This window comes from Myxine glutinosa, chromosome 2 (genome assembly GCF_964187855.1).
Source record: "Myxine glutinosa chromosome 2, kmMyxGlut1.1, whole genome shotgun sequence".
Classification (NCBI taxonomy): domain Eukaryota; kingdom Metazoa; phylum Chordata; class Myxini; order Myxiniformes; family Myxinidae; genus Myxine; species Myxine glutinosa.
In genome coordinates this window covers 138,247,271-138,265,458 of record NC_136262.1, presented here as the reverse complement: position 1 = coordinate 138,265,458, position 18,188 = coordinate 138,247,271, and the positions used below count along the sequence as shown (strand labels likewise).

Here is an 18,188-nt window from a genome sequence, read left to right as displayed (position 1 = left end):
TATATATATACACATGTATTGAAAAATAAAAATGCGTTCCATGTAATGTTGTTCGCATGTCGCTCATACAATCTTTTGAATTCCCCACAAAGCTCAAATTGTTTTTATGAGGCAGAGCTTGGAAAAACGCTGAGAGCCTTGCCTAGGGCTTAATCACGGGGAATACAGATGATACAGACATATTAATGATCTTAGAGAAATGAAATAAATGTGCTCAGGTGAAGGATGGATTCGCAGGTATTTCAAGTATTTAAATTACAAAGCCCTCCCAACTTCCCCTCCCCCCTCCCCTCCCACCCCCCGCCCCGCAACATCAGAAACCCAACAGCCATTTCCACCATATGAGGTTCAGTGGGCAAAGAAATGAGTCGTTTATTCTTACTGCGAACGAGCATCAAATGTCCAATTGAAAAACACAGAAAATCAAATTGCTTTTTTCAAAAAAACGTTTCTAAATTCTCGTATTTTAAATCACAAGGCTTTGTATGAACGTTTTGTTCTGGACATTTAGACCAAATGCAAATGCTTTCTGAACCTAAAGCCTGAATGATGCATTAGCCATTGTATTGCTGAAACGTCTTGATGGATTTTGAGGAATTCTGAGGACAGGAAGAATTCCAAGAGCTCGTTAAGTAATCAAGGAACACCAATCATATAAGGTTTTTGGTCGACAGGAAACACCCATGCACAGAAACAACATCAACAGTTGTGATCCAAATTCATCAGCACAAGCATGACGACGTTATACATCAATGAGAAAAAAAGTTTTATGTACATTTCTAATTAAAAGTCAATTCCAAAAATTTCCCTCTGTATCCCTATAAAACATGACAGGCGGTGCAGGTAGTTTGGCACTAAGTGAGGCATGTGGGGAATAGCACCCAACAACAGCCGGGGTTAATGGGCCCAAGGGCAAGTTCAGTATACAAACAAGTTTGTGCAGCGCAGACCTCGCTCACTCACGAGCGGCACAGAGTTACAGGCTCAGAGATTGCGTGCCCAGGATCCGCAGGATCTCCACCTGGACTTTGTGATCCTGCGTGTTGATGTTGGCATCCCCAACCTGCCCATCTTCGTACCTGTACAGCGAGGGGAAAGTGGATAAAGAGCAATGAGTTCATGAAAAGAAGAAAGACACTTTTTGATAAGCATCCGCTACTTGTGTTTAGAAGTCAAAAACATGGCGTTGTATGGAATTTGTGGTGTTATTAACTTATCATGACTCTCAAATATGGTACAACGACAATGACACTCGGTACAGCGCATACCTCCACCAGGTTGAACACTTTACGACTGATAGGCCGGATCCGCATCTGGACTATTTGTCCTCGTCACCAAAATCGAATCGGCTTGTTCTTGTCACCTACCCGACTCATCCAGCAAGTTCTGTCATAATCCATCCACAACTTTTTGAAATATCATGCTGTAAATCGTTTTTGGCCCCGACTCTCAATGGTGAAGAATCACTTAAGAAATTTAATAATTCTCGTATCCAGATCCGACTGCAGATATTCACCAAAATCGAATCAATTCGTCCTTATCACACACCCAACCTATCCACCAAATTTCGTACAAATTCGTCCATAACTGTTTGAGATATCCTCTGCTCACAGACAGATAAAGAGACAGACAGGGGTGAAAACGTAAACACCTTCAGTCGTCGAGGGAATAAAAAATTGAAGTGACTTCATATTTGGCAGTTGAAGTTACTTCATAGTTTCCACCTGATTGAACTTGTCAATCATCCCCATTTCACTCCCCCTCTGTTTCCGTACACGTCATTTCTGGAAACTTCTTATCAGCAGTCTTCCTTTTGCTTCATTTTCTTGCTCCTTTCCTACGTCACCTTAAACTTTGGCCTAAGTACTAAATGTCATTCATCACCAATATTTAAATTAAAGCCATGAAAGTCTTGTATATATATATACACACAGGTTGAACCCCCTAACTTGACTGGGAAGCAAGGCACAGATTAGATATTAATGGCTTAGATTGGTCACAAATAAACAATTTGCAGTATGTTGTCCTGATGAGCCCATAACAAGGGCGAAATCTAGATCGACTTCTCTGCCTTTGTCTATTTGTGACCACAGAGCTTTAATCTCAGTCTGCAAAGACAAGAGTACCACACAGATGCCTCCTAGTTTGGAGGTGATGTGTTGGTATCATTTATGTGCATGACGTCAGTGTCATGTCATGTCATAGGGTTAGTGTGTTTCCTTAGTTAAATCATATGTATACACACACACACACAAGTAGATACACAACTACACTACCCTGCCCCGATTGTAAACACATTTTAACGTGTAATATATAAACAATTAGCTGCAATATATATAAACGAGAAAATGGTCGATTTATCCGCTGCCAAAGATAACAAGCGTTATGCCTAGATCCCCCGTCGGTGAAGTGATGTGAGTTGACAAAGTGGAAGCAGAAAACATGCTATGATATGATATTTCGCTCACAAGGTTCAGACATACATGGCGGCGGCCATCTTGGATTTTGACGTGGCGACCCAATTTTCAATAGCGTTCTTCCTTATGCCGAGATACACCCACACACCAGATTAGAAGTTGGTACTTCGCTTATTTTTCAAGATATTCCGCTCACAAGGTTCAGACATACATGGCGGCGGCCATCTTGCATTTTGACTTGGCGACCCAATTTTCAATAGCGTTCTTCCTTATGCCGAGATACACTCACACACCAAATTAGAAGTTGGTACTTGACTTATTTTTCAAGATATTCATCTCACAAGGTTCAGACATACATGGCGGCGGCCATCTTGGATTTTGACGTGGCGACCCAATTTTAAACAGCGTTCTTGCTTGTGCCTCGATACACCCACACACCAGATTAGAAGTTGGTACTTCGCTTATTTTTCGAGATATTTCGCTCACAAGTTTCAGACATATATATGGTGGCGGCCATCTTGGATTTTGACGTGGCGACCCAATTTTCAATAGCGTTATTCCTTATGCCGAGATACACCCACACACCAGAATAGAAGTTGGTACTTCGCTTATTTTTCAACATATTCATCTCACAAGGTTCAGACATACATGGCATCAGACATACATGGCGGTGGCCATCTTGGATTTTGACGTGGGTTGCACCCACACACCAAATTCGAATGCGGTCCTTCGCTTATGCACGCACGCCCGCACTCACGCACGCAAACATGCATGCCCGCACGCACACACGCACGGACGGACGGACACACGGACGGAGGGGAAAGCCATAGTCCCCCTTTCGCTACGCTGTGCGACGGGGGACAAAAATGTGCTGACATTTCAGCTTTCCCCTTTTCGAAGCAAGAGAGAAACGTCTTTTGCTTCCTTGCTTAGACACAAGTTAAAGGCCGAAACATCGGCACCTTTTCATCCAGCACGATGGATAAATGAACCATTTTCTTATTGTTTTTATCCCCTCGTGCCACCTACTAAGCCTGGTGCCTGGTGTTGGAATTCCTGGTGCTGGAATTTGCCTCTAAGCCTGGTGTTGGCTTAGCGGTTACGGTGCTGGCTTGGGATCCGAGGATCCTGGGTTCGAATCCCGGTCGATCGCTGAATTAACACCAGGGGGGTTGACTCAGCCTGTCATCCTTCTGATGTCAGCAAATTGAGTACCAGTTCACTGGTAATTCCCTGTGTGTCGCGAGAGACGACTAACAGGGTTGGCGGCAGGAAGGGCATCCGGCCGTAAAACATTGCTTCACAAAAGGGACCACGGTGCCCAAAAAAGGTCAACCCCCGCCCTGCGGGAAAAATGGCCTCTAAAGGCAGTACTACTACTACTACCCTTGTGCCGCCTACGCAGACCCCTAAATCTGCGCTCGATTTAGCAATTGCATATTTACACTATATATATATATATATATATATATATATATATATATATATATATATATATATATATATATATATATATATTAGTATTGTGTAGTACATCCTTTCACATAATATGGAGTTCCAACCTGGGAAGATATTGAATCAATGATTTTATGGATGACAGCATGATCCAGATTTTGCCAAATGTGGAGTTGGTGTTGCTGTAGCTCTTGTGTATTACTTGGGCACAGGTCGGCTTTTCTAGAGCTCCCGATGCACGTTCACGGACGTGTTCGATGGTGTTCATATTAGCACTCAGTGGTGCCCAGGGAGGAAAGGAGAAGCGGCACACTCTGTCTCTTCCAGGCAAAGGTGGTTATGGATAGATGGCATGTGGCACCATCTTCCTGCAGAAAATGTGTTCCATACTGCAAAATACCTTCCTGGTAAGAAGGTTTTCAGCAAGGTGTTTGGAGTATGGAACACAACAAAATCTGCTCCATATTTGGCAAAATTTGGATCATACAGAATATCAATGATGTGATGTCTTTGTTGGTTCCAGCACCGTATGACACCATCGGACATGCTACCACATACGAATATACATACAGTCGTGGCAAAAATATTGTCACCCTTGCACTTTTTTCAAATAACTCAATTTTCTGCTCATCCTAAAATTGAAATTGACAAAAGTATTTGGTCTCCACAATTGTTTATTTCACTGTTGATATTACAGAACCTTTGTTTTTGATATTACAGTAGCTTAATATATCCTTTTAATTCAGAAAATATAAATAAATGGCAATGACAAAATTATTGACACCCGAGACTCAATATTTAATAGCACAGACTTTGGACAAAGTACTTGCAGTCAAGCGCTTCCTATAGTCATGGATGAGCTTCCTCCACCTCGCTACTGACAGTTTGACCCACTCTTATTGTGCAAACTGCTCCAGTTCTCCCAGATTTTAAGGGTACCTTCTCCCAACTGCTGTTTTCAGATCTCCCCACAGGTGTTCAATGGGATTTAGATCTGGACTTATTTCTGGCCACTTCAGAACAGTCCAGCGTTTTGTCTTGAACCATTCCTGGGTGCTTATTGAAGTGTGTTTGGGGTCATTGTGCTGCTGCAAGACCCATCACCTTCGATAGAGACCCAGCTTTCTGACACTGGGTTGAACATTGCGCTCCAAAATTCCTTGGTAATCTCCTGATTTCATGATGCCGTGCACACATTCAAGGTACCCAGTGCCAGAGGCAGCACAGTAACCCCAAAACATCACTGAACCTCTTCCATGTTTGACTGTAGGGAAGGTGTTCTTTTCTTTGAAGGCTTCATTTTGTTTTCTGTAAACATAGAGATGGATGTGCTTTACCAAAAAACTCTAATTTGGGTCTCATCTGTCCACAGCACATTCTCCCAGAAGGATTTTGGCTTGTTCAGGTGTATTTTGGCGGGGTTTCTCATGTCTCTCTCTCAGCAATGGGGTCCCTCCTGGGTCTCCTTCCATAGAATCCTCTTTCATTGAGTTGGCGACAGATGGTTCGAGTTGAAACTGTCGTACCTTGTGTCTGAAGGTCAGCTTGAATCTGTTTGGCAGTTGATCGAGGTGCTTTCTCCACCATTTGAACAATCCTCCGCTGCAATTTCCAATCAAGTTTTCTCTTGCGGCTACGTCCAGGGCGGTTGGCTACAGTGCCATAGGCCTTAAACTTCCTGATAACATTGCGTACGGTGGACACAGGAACATAAAGGTCTCTGGAGACGTACTTGTAGCCTTGAGATTGTCCATGCTTAGCTACAATCTTGTGTCTGACCTCCTCAGACAATTCTCAGGTTTTCTTTCTTTTCTCCATGCACATTGCGGTACACACAGTGACACAAAACAGCAGAATGACTCCTTTTCTCTATTCAAACTGGTTGAATGAGTGATTTTTATATTGCCGGCACCTGAAACTCACCACCGGTGAGTTCGATTCCAAAGTAAAGGGGAATTACCTGCTTGAAATCTAATTATTTCGAACAACTTCTAAAAAGTGCCAATAATATTGTCCAGGCCATTTTAGAATTTCTGTGTGGAATAAGCTAAGATGTAGTAATTTTTTCAGCTTTTTTTGTTTTGTTCCACTGAAAACCAAAGAAATACAAATGTGGATACCAAAATATTTTTAATTTCTACAATTTTCTGGAAGAAATGGTGCATTATTTGAAAAAAGTGCAAGGGTGCCAATATTTTTGGCCACGACTGTATGTGGTCCATTTGTGTTTGTATCACTGATTGTTAAATCATTGTTTGTTTACAATCAGGGGTGTTCATGTTATTCTAGCATGACACTGCACACAACACAACAACACAAACAAATTATCAGTGGTAATAAATTTTATTTGAACAAAAGTAATGAAGTGCATTTACACAAAAAGTATGGCTTATGTAGGTGGGGTGACAAAACTTTTGGGATGATTGTTGCATGTGCGTACAATTTCATAAACACACACACAAGTGTAACTACACTTAGGTGCACATGCCATTAGTCTGAGGTTCACTCTTTCCTAGTCCAGGTAAGCTAAAACAGGTAAGCCAATCCGCTGCTTCATCCATTATCACTTACACAAAGAAAAAGCGAGTGCAAACATGATCGGACATCGGACAAACCCAAATGTTCCCGTGTTTCTGAAGATCTTTTGACGTGATCACTGTTGGAGAAGACAATGATCAATGAACAACTCATATCAGGCCCAACTACTTAAAACCCCATTAAAGTACAGGGGTAATTGTGATTTAAAAAAAATCTACTTTACCTTCACAAAGTGCAATGCAGTTAAGATTTCTGCTCTGTAAAAACCTTGCCTGCAGAGATTTCATCTGCTCAAAATAAACATCCTGGAATGTTAGAGGGAAGTAATACAGAACAGGTTTAGTGATCAATGAGAAACTTTCCCTTTTTTCAATAAGACATGTTACCTGAGAAGTAGTGAGCAATCGGTTGCAGTTTTGAACCAGTTTGTTTTTCGATTCCATTCGATGCTGCCCTTTTCCCATACCTGCACAAAAAAGACAAATTGTTTTTAAAAACAACTACAACAGATGGATATCTATGCATTTTGAGGCTGCATTGCTTTGGTGAGTCAGAATGTGTGAGAAGCTGCTCTAAATTCCTCTTCATGCTGGAATAGGTAAGAAGCAACACCTCACACCTTTACCTGGTTAATCACAAACCCTCAAAATATAACTAGTCAAAGTGACATTGGTCAGGATGAGCGGAGTGAATGTGAAAGTGTTACTGATAAAGCGTAGGTCACCACTCACATACGCTTGCTCCTCAACCACTGCTCGACCATGCCGACACAACCACCACCGCAACACTTCAAACACATGCCTGAACTTTGATGCTACAACCAACCTCTCATACGGTGCGAGGACACCATGGACATCGCGCTCACTGCACAATGACTAACAAGCCTCGCTGCCTGCTGGCACTAAACTGGCAACGTGCACTAAACTTCCCATGGTTTCCAATCATCAGTCACAACCCTCTGGTTATGTTAAGTGGAGACCTCAGTACCGTGGCCCGTTCTCGAGATCAATACGGCAACTGGGGATTGACAGACTCACAAAGAGAATGACATCAGAAGGTGGTGACCCCGGTTCAATAACTAAAATAGCATGACCAATATTCTTTCCAATTACCTTTCCTCCAGCACGGGAAGCGACGGGCTTTTCAGCCCTCGACGGGCTTTCAGTCGGACCCAGCCTCACCCTGCTCTATTTCTCTGAACCTTTCTACCTTTCCTTTGGGTGCGAGTCTGATTTAGCACCAATGTCACATTGCTTTAGGTAATAGGTATAAGGGATCATTTGCAATGGGCTAAGATCAGCGTTGTCTTTTTGCTTTTTTACATTGCCGCACAACACCAATACTCCCCGTTGCTTGCCTTTTGTCGCACCACGTGAATAACTAACTGTTTTGTCTTCTGTACTGGTGAATAAACCTTTGCTTTGAATGTACACATACCTTTCCTCACCCCCTTGTAAATAATAAACATTTCTTACACTTGTTCTTCCAATCTGTCTGTGATATCTTTTCCTCCATTGGCGTAGCAAAGTTAGTGCTAGCCGGGACGTTTTCCCCCAATCGATTGGCTCACACGTTAGCCGGTACATACTCAGCAGTACCACTTGACTGTTCCTGATTAAGTAAGCAATGTGTGCATCGTGTGCATCGACGGCACGATCCCCGATTTATATAAGACATGCCACCCCCAGGTAAATGGTGTCAGATGGAGGACCCTGGGAGATTTGGTCAACTAATTGGAGACCCTAGTCAGGGATAACTACGTGGTCCGGCAGGTTGCTAGTCGGCAGGATCCCAAGAAGTCTCCCCCACGGTGAAGCCTGATCCCCGCGTCCATAACAATATGTTAAAGGATATGGGGAAAAGTATAGAAAATCACAGGTGGGACGGAGAGACAGATGGACAGACAGACGTAGAGCAAACCTATAGTCCCCTCTGGTGAAAGTGGTAGGGGACTAATAAAGGAGCCACTGCTACCGTCACCTATCCTCCCCCTTGTCCCCACCCCTTACGCCAAGCACTCAGGGTGTGTGAATGCAGTATACCCTAATATAATCACCAATAAAACGTTGACATTCAAAATAATTATACATTTCACTTAATGCAACTCTTGTGTGTTCATGACAGACAGTTTTACTTCATTTCCCCTTCAATGGCTCAGAGGTTGATGGTTTTCTTTCTTTAAAAAGTAATACATTACACTGTTCATTATATGGAGTTGAGATTCATTCATTTGAAGTGGGATTTTCCACCAAAAGTGAGTTTTGTTAAAATGACATTCACGAGTGTGCCATTGATAACGGGACTCTACTGTGTGAGAGTCAGTGCAAAATAACTCATTCCTCACCCGAATAGCCAAAACTGATGCTGGATATGGGGCTCAAATATATGCCTTTTCCGTACGCTGCTCCGTGCAACTAAACATCAGAAAACAAAGATGGCAACGGAAAATAATGAGCACAACAGTTCACACTAAAAATCCATTTCCACAATAAAAGTGACACAGTCGCAGATAGTACGCACAACGGCATAATAATTGCTCAAGATAATCCGTGAGACTAGACTTTGTATACAAAATCAGTTAACCTCGAATATATCTTCAGGACAGACTCCATAACGATATAAATTCCAGAAAACTGCATGTTTGAACATGTATAGAACATGTATATAACATTTCTGTATAGAATATTAGAAAACATTTAGAGATTGCTCCAATTTCATAATATAACAACAAGGAGTATTTATAAAATCAATGCAGTCTTGCTGTTGTATATACAGGTAGTGGCAAAAAGAAAAAAAATGGAAACACCTTGGTAAATGAGGGACAACAAGCAAAGGCTTCCACACAGGTATGGCCCATGTGTTAATTTAGCAAATAACATCCCAGCATGCTTAGAGTCATGTAGAAAATTTCTGCACAGGCACGGCTGCAAGAGGAGGCCCCCCTCCCCCCTAACCCCCCTCCCTGCTCCCCACCAACCACCAAACGCCCCCCATCTACAGAGCACTTGTGGTCGCCCAATGGTTTGATGAGCATGACACTGATGTTATCCATATGTCAGGCCTTCTCAGTCACCAGATCTGAACCCAATCGAGCATCAATGGCATATTCCACGTTTTCCACCTCCATCAAACAGGTGAGTTGATCGACTTTCTCATGGAAGAATGATGCCGCATCCCTCCTGCAGAATTCCAGACGCCAGTGGACTCCATGCCATGGTGCATACAGGCCGTACGTAGTGGTCCAACACACTGTTAAGTATTAAGTGACATTGGTGTTTACAATTTTTTTTTTGTCCACAACTTGTAGATTAGAGTAGATCTCACAACCAGAGTCAACTCACTGATGCACTGCCTGACACACGGCACCATTACGATAGCTTTTTGTTTTCCTTTGGAAGCATGTGAGGCTAATAAGTCACCAAGTAAATTCCCACATTCATACAGTGCATTCAGAAAGTATTCAGACCCTTTCACTTTATGGCAGAGTGGCCAGACGGAAGCCTCTCCTCAGTGAAAGACACACGAAAACCCGATTGGAGTTTGCAAAAAAGCACCTAAAGGACTCTCAGACTGTGAGAAACAAGATTCTGTGGTCTGATGAAACCAAGATTGAACTGTTTGGCTTCCGTTTGGCCACTCTGCCATAAAGCCCACATCGGTGGAGTGTTGCAGTGATGGTTGTCCTTCTGGAAGTTTCTCCCATCTCCACATAGGATCTCTGGAGCTCAGCCAGAGTGACCATCGCGTTCTTGGTCGCCTCTCTTACCAAGGCCCTTCTCCCCCGATTGCTCAGTTTGGCCGGGCGGCCAGCTCTAGGAAGAGTCCTGGTTGTTCCAAACTTTTTCCATTTAAGAATTATGGAGGCCACTGTGCTCTTGGGAACCTTCAATGCAACAGAGATTTTTTTGTAGGCTTCCCCAAATCTGTGCCTCGACACAATCCTGTCTCTGAGCTCTGCAGGCAGTTGCTTCGACCTCATGGCTTGGTTTTTGCTCGGATATGCATTGTCAGCTGTGAGACCTTATATAAACAGGTGTGTGCCTTTCCAAATCATGTCCAATCAATTGAATTTACCACAGGTGGACTCCAATCAAGGTGTAGAAACGTCTCAAAGATGATCAAGAGAAATGGGAGGCACCTGAGCTAAATTTCAAGTGTCATAGGAAAGGGTCTGAATACTTATGTAAATGTGATATTTCAGTTTTTTCTTTTTAATAAATTTGCAAAACTTTCTAAAGTCCTGTTTTCTCTTTGTCATTATGGGGTATTGAGTGTAGATTGATGAGGGGGAAAATGAATTTAAACGATTTCAGCATAAGGCTGCAACATAACAAAATGTGAAAAAAGTGAAGGGGTCTGAATACTTTCTGAATGCACTGTATGTTAAAGTTAAAGGCTGCCAGGAAATATTTGGATTTTTCTTCTTGCCCCTTTCCTTATGCAATTCACCAGAATCTCCAGAATTCCCCAGTAATCTCATAGACTCTCATACAAAGGACAGTTTGAGCATGACACAAGTCATGTCGAGTTAAGTAATGTGCATATACAAAGATGAAGGGTAATGTTGCTGTTTTATTGGATTCATAATTATGGATTTCAATGTGTGGGAATAATGTGGGAATTTTTGTGATGCAATGTCATATTGAGTGTCGATTGATGAGGGAAAAAATGAATTTAAACGATTTCAGAATAAGGCTGCAACATAACAAAATGTGAAAAAAGTGAAGGGGAAGAACTCAATGACCAATGACAGAACTACAGTTTCTTTGCTGAGATGGGAGAACCTGCCGGAGGCAAATAAAACAGTCTCTGCAACACTTGATAAATCTATAGGCTTTATGTGAGAGTGGTCAGACGGAAGTTACTCCTGAGAGAAAGGCACATGACAGCACGCCCAAAGTTTGCAAAAAGGCACGTGAAAGAATCTGAGAGAATTATATTGAATATGAATGATCGTTTTAAGGCCATTTTCCCCGCTAGAGCGGGGGTTAGCCTTGCAGGCCCCATGACAATCATGGTTCCCTGTTTGAGGCAATGTTTTTATGGCCGGATGCCCTTCCTGACGCCAACCCTTGGTCACGCTCTTACGATGCGCAGGGACGTGAGAGCATGAGGTAAAATATTCTGTGGTCTGATGAGACGAACACTGAACCTTTTGGCCTGAATACAAAGCGCTACGTCTGGCGGAAACAAAGCACAGCTCATCACCCATCTAACACCACCCCTACCGTGAAGCATCGTGGTGGCAGCATCATGCTATGGGGATGCTTTTCAGCGACTGGAACTGGGAGACTTGTAAGGATAGAGGGAACATTGAATGGAGCCACATACAGGCATATCCTCGAGGATAACCTGCTACAGAGTGCAAAACACCTTAGACTGAGGTGAAGATTTAAGTTCTAGCAGGACAATGACCCGGAGCATACAGGCAAAGCAACATTGGAACAGCTTCAGAACAAGAACGTGAAAGTCTTTGAGTGGACCAGCCAAAGCCGAACTTGAAACCCATTGATAATCTGTGGAAAGACTTGAAGATTGCTCTTCACCGACGCTTCTCATCCAACTTCACAGAGATTGAACAAATCTGCAAGGAAGAATGGGAGAATCTCCCAAAATCCAGATGTGCAAAGCTCATACAGACATACCCAAGAAGACTTAAAGCTGTCATCGCTTCTAAAGGTGCTTCTACTAAGTATTGACTCAGAGGGTTGAATACTCATGTAAATTAGATACTTCTGTTTGTCATTTTAAATAATTTTGTAAAAATATTCTAAAAAAAAAGAAGTCACTTTGACATTATGGGTATTATGTGTAGATCAGTGACAAAAAAGTCTCAATTTAATCCATTTTAAATTCAGGCTGTAACAACAAAATGTGAAAAGGTCAAGGGGTCTGAATACTTTTTGAAGGCCCTGTATGAAATGACCAGGGTTAATGAAAGAGTTAAATAGCTATATTATAGTCAATTTTAGAATAAGGTGTCTCATAATAACCAGATGAGTGCTGCCAGGATTGGATGTGCAGACAAAATCATGTCTCCCTTGTGACACACTTCTTCTTCATGTTTCTTCTACTCCTTCTTTCCATAAGTTTTCTTCCCTCATTTCATTTACAAGTACACCTGCTCCCTACAAGAGCAGCAGGAACGGTCTTACTTACTTGGAATTACTTGAATGTAGAAACTTGAAGCGTTGCTTATTTACCCTCATTACATCAGTCCTTTGTTAGTATGACGTATACTTTAGGGTTTGGTCCTTCCGGTGTTTTTCCAGGGCCGATTTCAACTGGTTGACCGTATTAGCCTGAAAAGCTTCTCTGGGTAGTCTGCTCAAGCTGTTAATGGTTCTGATTGAGAAAGCATTTTGTCTTGTATTGGTTTTGCACTGCTGTTTCCTCATTTTCTAATCATGTCCTCTTGTTCATGAACCCTCATCCCTCTGGAAATGATGGTCTTGTACCTCTCTGGGGATATAGATTACAGTCGATCTAGACTCATATATTGCCTCAAGAATGTCGGGTTTTTCCCTTTCATTTTAGTGTTAAACAGCAGCAACGACTGTTTGAAAATGTAATAATGTGTCACCAAAGAATAATTTCCCTGAAAATGGAACAATAAAGATTTATTATTATTAATCAAATGTTTGTGGTTTATAAGATTTTCATTTCCAGTAGGGGTGCGTTGGCCATGGAGAAGTTTGGCGTTTGGCCATGGAGGAAAATCCCTTGGAGAGGTGGATATTGTTAGTATTCATATTGTTTTGCAATAACATTTATATTATGATACTACCATTCGTGTTGTTATTACCCTCGCCAGAGGAGAGGGTATTGCATTTGAGTCCGTTTGTCTGTCTGTCTGTTTGTTTGTTTCTCCACACAGAATAAATATTATTTTCTCTGCAACCGTTGGTCCGATTGACAGGAAATTTTCACCATTGGCGCATTCCACCTGTATAATTTTTTTTTAATGATAATGACGTCTTAGGTCACGTGGTATGGGCGCCATCTTGGAAAAATTGAAAATATTTGCACCTCTATATCTCCAAAAGTACTGCGTAGAAGAAATTGATACATGGCTCATCGTAAAGAACACTCCATGGGGAATAACGTGTTAATGATGATGTCATAGGTGCCTCCATTATGACGTCATAATTCGACAAGTACAAAACTTCATCCGATCAAGGTGAAATTTCTTGAGCGTCGCCTGGGGATAAATTGGTGGAGAAAATAATAATAATAATGATGATGTCATCGGTCACGTGGTTCGGCCGCCATCTTGGAAAAACGAAAAACTTTGCACCTCTATATCTCCGAAAGGGATGCATAGAAAAAATTGAAACATGGCTCATTGTAAAGAACTCTCCATGGGGAATAACGTGTTAATGATGATGTCATAGGTGCCTCCATTATGACGTCATAATTCACTTCATCCGATCAAGATTAAATTTCTTGAGCATCATCTCAGGATAAATTGGTGGGAAAAAAAAATGATGACATCATCGGTCACGTGGTTCAGCCGCCATATTTGTTTTAACACAAAAGCCTTAAAAACCACTAAAAACACATCCTGGCAAGGGTCTGCAATCTCTGATTGCTCTTTCTTGTTACTTTTGTAATTCAAAGCGAATGGAAAAACGCCATGATAAGCTGTCTTAACTGAGGGGAAAAGGTGAGGGCTGACCCTGCCCTGGCATGTTAGCCATGGCTGTGAAGAAACCAAGGGGGGATACATGGAGGCTGCTGCAGGTTGTGCCAGGTTGAGCCAGGCCCAAAAGCCTTGGATAAAAGGTGTGGTAGGCATAGACAACTGCATTGGTTCCGAGAGCCATGGAGGAAAGGTGGGGGCCTGAATTAGTGACGGCATCCGGTAATTGGTGAAGCATGATGAAATCCCACCCAGAATGCTCAGCGTGTGCAAAAATTCCCGATGACAATGATCATTGGGCAGGGAACATATATATTGCGTGCCAGATAAGGACTGTTACCTACCTAATATGTCTCACAAAGCTTCTAAAATAAGCCGAAAATACTTGTAAAAGTATCTGTGAAATAGGGGTGTGCCTCTGCACATGTCCAGGTAATTGTCTCCATTCTCTATTCATATCCATGTCATTGTCTCCATTCTCTACACATGTCCAGGTAATTGTCTCCATTCTCTACTCATCTCCAGGTAATGGTCTCCATTCTCCACTCATGTCCAGGTAATTGTCTCCATTTTCTACTCATGTCCAGGTAATTGTCTCCATTCTCTACTCATGTCCAGGTAATGGTCTCCATTCTCCACTCATGTCCAGGTAATTGTCTCCATTCTCTACTCATGTCCAGGTAATTGTCTCCATTCTCTACTCATGTCCAGGTAATGGTCTCCATTCTCCACTCATGTCCAGGTAATTGTCTCCATTCTCTACTCATGTCCAGGTAATTGTCTCCATTCTCTACTCATGTCCAGGTAATTCATGTAAAAGTATTGTGATGCTTCCTTACGTCTTTGTCCTGTATGTGATTTATGTCCAAGCTCCTTCATGAGTCTTCTTCATCAGCAATCTACCATACTCTGGACAATGTTTCAATGCTGCCGAAGTCATATTTTAGCAAAGATTATGCTGGATGGTTTGCCATTGCCTTTCCAACAGTCAGTCAGAACAGCAACTTATAATTTGTTCAGGGTGGCAATGATAACTTGCCTACTCTTCCTGAAAGATGTCATGGGATCTTTAACGGCCACCAATGACCAGTGTTGGCAGACAGGTCGTCCGGTTAATGTCCCTCGGATAGACAGTGCACACATTGATGCCTAACCCTGCATGGGAAACACCAGGATGACAGTTAATAGCTGGGTTGGAGTTTCAAACTCCGGTGAGACTGCTCAAAGGCGAGTGTGCATACTTTTATCTTCGCTACCTTGCCAGCCCCCGTGAGCCTTAGATAACTGTAGTCAAATTTAGAATAAATCCTGAAAGATAGGCAGTGATCATTGCTATGATGATGATGATGATGATGATGATGATGATTGTTAGCTGCAAAAAAAGTACATAAAACAGTTGTGACCATAAAATGAAGCTGTAGTTTGTGTAACCTGGAGGAAAAAAACAATTCGGTTTTCCTTCACAACATTCGGCGAATTGACAATCGTGTACACAGCTGTGCAGATGCATCTTGGATATTGAGGAAATTAGAAGTAATGCATTGACCTTGGGTGAAGATAATTAAACACGATTACACCATCATATTTCTACCTTTTACCTGAAGCTTGGTATAGGATGCATTCACCAGACCATTACGAAGAATGGAATGCCAGTTTTCTGTGTGCGATCCACTGTCATGCGGAAATAAATTACATATGATTACATAAAGCAATCAAAATGTACATTATTACTGCAAATCGAGAGCATAATGCATGACGATGAGAGATGATGTGAAGGCAAATAAGCAGTGTTTTAAATTACCAGTATTTCAAATCTCATCATAATCGATCTGAATTAGCAGAACAGCAAATACAACTAAGGATGGGTAATGGGATGGAAAATCATTTCATGGGATGGGAGAGGCACACAAGAAAAAGAAAAATCTATAGACACCACCGGTCAAAAGTTTTAGAACACCTCAATTTTTCCAGTTTGTATTGAAATTTACGCAGTTTAATGTCCAGTGAATATCCTGAAATGGTACAAAGGTAAGCAGTAAACTGTTCGAGGTTAAAAAAAAAGTTTAGATGAGCAAAAACGGGAAAATAATGTAAATTGCACAGTTATATTGTAAAAAAAAAAAAGGCTTTCTTCAGGGAACAAGTAATGGGTTAACAACTTACAGCTGTGCTGCAGCAAAGTAAGTAAATTAAGCCTTGAAAGTTGATGCAAACAATTCCTACAGGTGTCCTAACCTCTGCTGATTACTTGATAACAAAGCCCCTGTCTGTATAAATGCAGTATTGGAGCAGACTGTTATTACATCCTCCGAAGCATTATTTGGACAATATTGCACTGCAGGAAGTAGCATATTGGAAACTGGAGGAAACTCTGACAGGAAGAGGTCTGACAAACCCAAAGCCACAACAGAATCAGAAGACAAGTTTCTGAGAGTCAACAGCTTGCGTGATTAGCGGCTCACAAGACAACAGCTTCAAGCACAGCTTAACACTGGTCGAAGTAAGCAAGTCCCAGTTTCAACTGAGAAGAGAAGACTTCGAGCTGCAGGTTTGGCAGGTCGAGTGGCAGTAAGAGAGCCATTGCTAAGATGGCAAAATAAGAAAAAGAGGCTTGCCTGGACCATGAAGCACCGCCAGTGGACGACTGAAGACTGGAAGAAGGTCTTATGGACTGATGAACCAAAATTTGAAATCTTTGGTTCATCACGCAGGGTTTTTGTACGCCGCCGAGTAGGCGAAAGGATGGTTCCTCGGTGTGTGACACCAACTGTCAAACATGGAGGAGGAAGCGTGATGGTCTGGGAATCTTTTGCTGGATCCAGAGTCGGCGACTTGCACAGAGTGACTGGCACCCTGAATCAAAAGGGCGACCACAGCATTTTGCAGCGCCATGCAATACCCTCTGGTATACACCTAGTTGATCAGGGGTTCATCCTACAGCAAGATAATGACCCTAAACACACCTCCAGGCTATGTCAAAACTACCTTCGAGGAAAAGAACAAGACAGTAGGGTTCAAATCATGGAATGGCCAGCACAGTCTCCAGACTTAAACCCCATCGAGCTGGTTTGGGGTGAACTGGACAGAAGGGTGAGAGCAAAGCAACCTACAAGTGCAACACATTTGTGGGAACTTCTGCAACAGTGTTGGGAAGAACTTCCCAAACAATATTTGATTTCCATTGTAGAAAGAATGCCACGAGTGTGCTCGGTGGTTATATATGCAAAAGGTGGCGACTTTGCCGAGTCAAAAATTTCAATCAAATTTCGTTAAACAAAATGATTCTATGATTTCATTTTTTATCTCCAATTGTTTATTTGTTCTATGCTTAATTTCAGAGAACATTGAGACATTAAACTGTGTAAATTTCAATAAAACTGGAAAAATTGAGGTGTTCTAAAACTTTTGACCGGTAGTGTATAATGGAGCAAGTGTTTGTATGTATGTATGTATGTATGTCCGCTCTTCACCCATTGGTTGGACAGCTGACCTGACTCCAGCCACAAATGTAACCTGAAATACTTAACCTAAAGTACATAGAGGACCCTAAATACAGGCAGTCCCCGGGTTACGAACGAGTTCCGTTTCTAAGTCTGTCTGTAAGTCCAATTTGTATGTAAGTCGGAACAGTTGTGTACGGTTCACATCTAGCGTCAATTAGTCAAATGTTTGTCTTAGTATATAGTATATATTTTACCTAAAACATCTATAGGTATAAAAAACATGAAAGAACCATTTCTTAAACTGTTTAGATAGAAAAGAAAAGATAATTAAAGGTTAACACTTACTCTCGTTCCTATTGATGTCTTGCAAACCTTGAAACGATCATACCTTTATATATCTATCCGAGATGATGGGCCTGGTGTTGGAGAGGATGGACCTGGTGCTGGTCAATTTTCTTAGAGTAAACATCAAGGGTGGCTTAAACAGAGCTTTTCTCATATTTATCTTGTCTACCACTCCCCTTATTATACCCTTATTATATACTTTGTGTGTCTGTTTGATTTTTACTCTGTGTGATAAATGTTAGCTCTTTCACGAGCCTCGATTCTGCATACAAAAAAAAAAAACAAGTAAAAAATTTTTGGTTTGTTTTTTTAAATCATAGGCTTTACGGAGGTCGGTTCGAAAGTACG

The 18,188-nt window shown here is 41.8% G+C and overlaps 1 protein-coding gene across 7 annotated transcripts in view; it reads right to left on the bottom strand.

The window, feature by feature from the left end:
- Positions 1–347: 347 nt before the first annotated feature.
- Positions 348–18,188, bottom strand: part of LOC137421222 (protein mono-ADP-ribosyltransferase PARP6) — a 180,550-nt gene continuing 162,709 nt past the window's right edge. For 3 of the 7 annotated variants that reach the window (XM_078771720.1, XM_068107053.2, XM_078771721.1), the window contains 6 exons: positions 15,651–15,723; positions 8,755–8,824; positions 6,797–6,876; positions 6,634–6,697; positions 6,444–6,528; positions 348–1,079 (listed from right to left, as the gene is read on the bottom strand). In XM_078771720.1, the coding sequence (XP_078627846.1) occupies positions 977–1,079; positions 6,444–6,528; positions 6,634–6,697; positions 6,797–6,876; positions 8,755–8,824; positions 15,651–15,723 (475 nt within the window). In that variant the 3' untranslated portion in view covers positions 348–976. Of the gene's footprint in view, positions 1,080–6,443; positions 6,529–6,633; positions 6,716–6,796; positions 6,877–8,754; positions 8,825–15,650; positions 15,724–18,188 lie in introns of all 7 variants that reach the window. The other 4 variants (XM_068107055.2, XM_068107051.2, XM_068107056.2 and 1 more) reach the window with 2 other exon arrangements.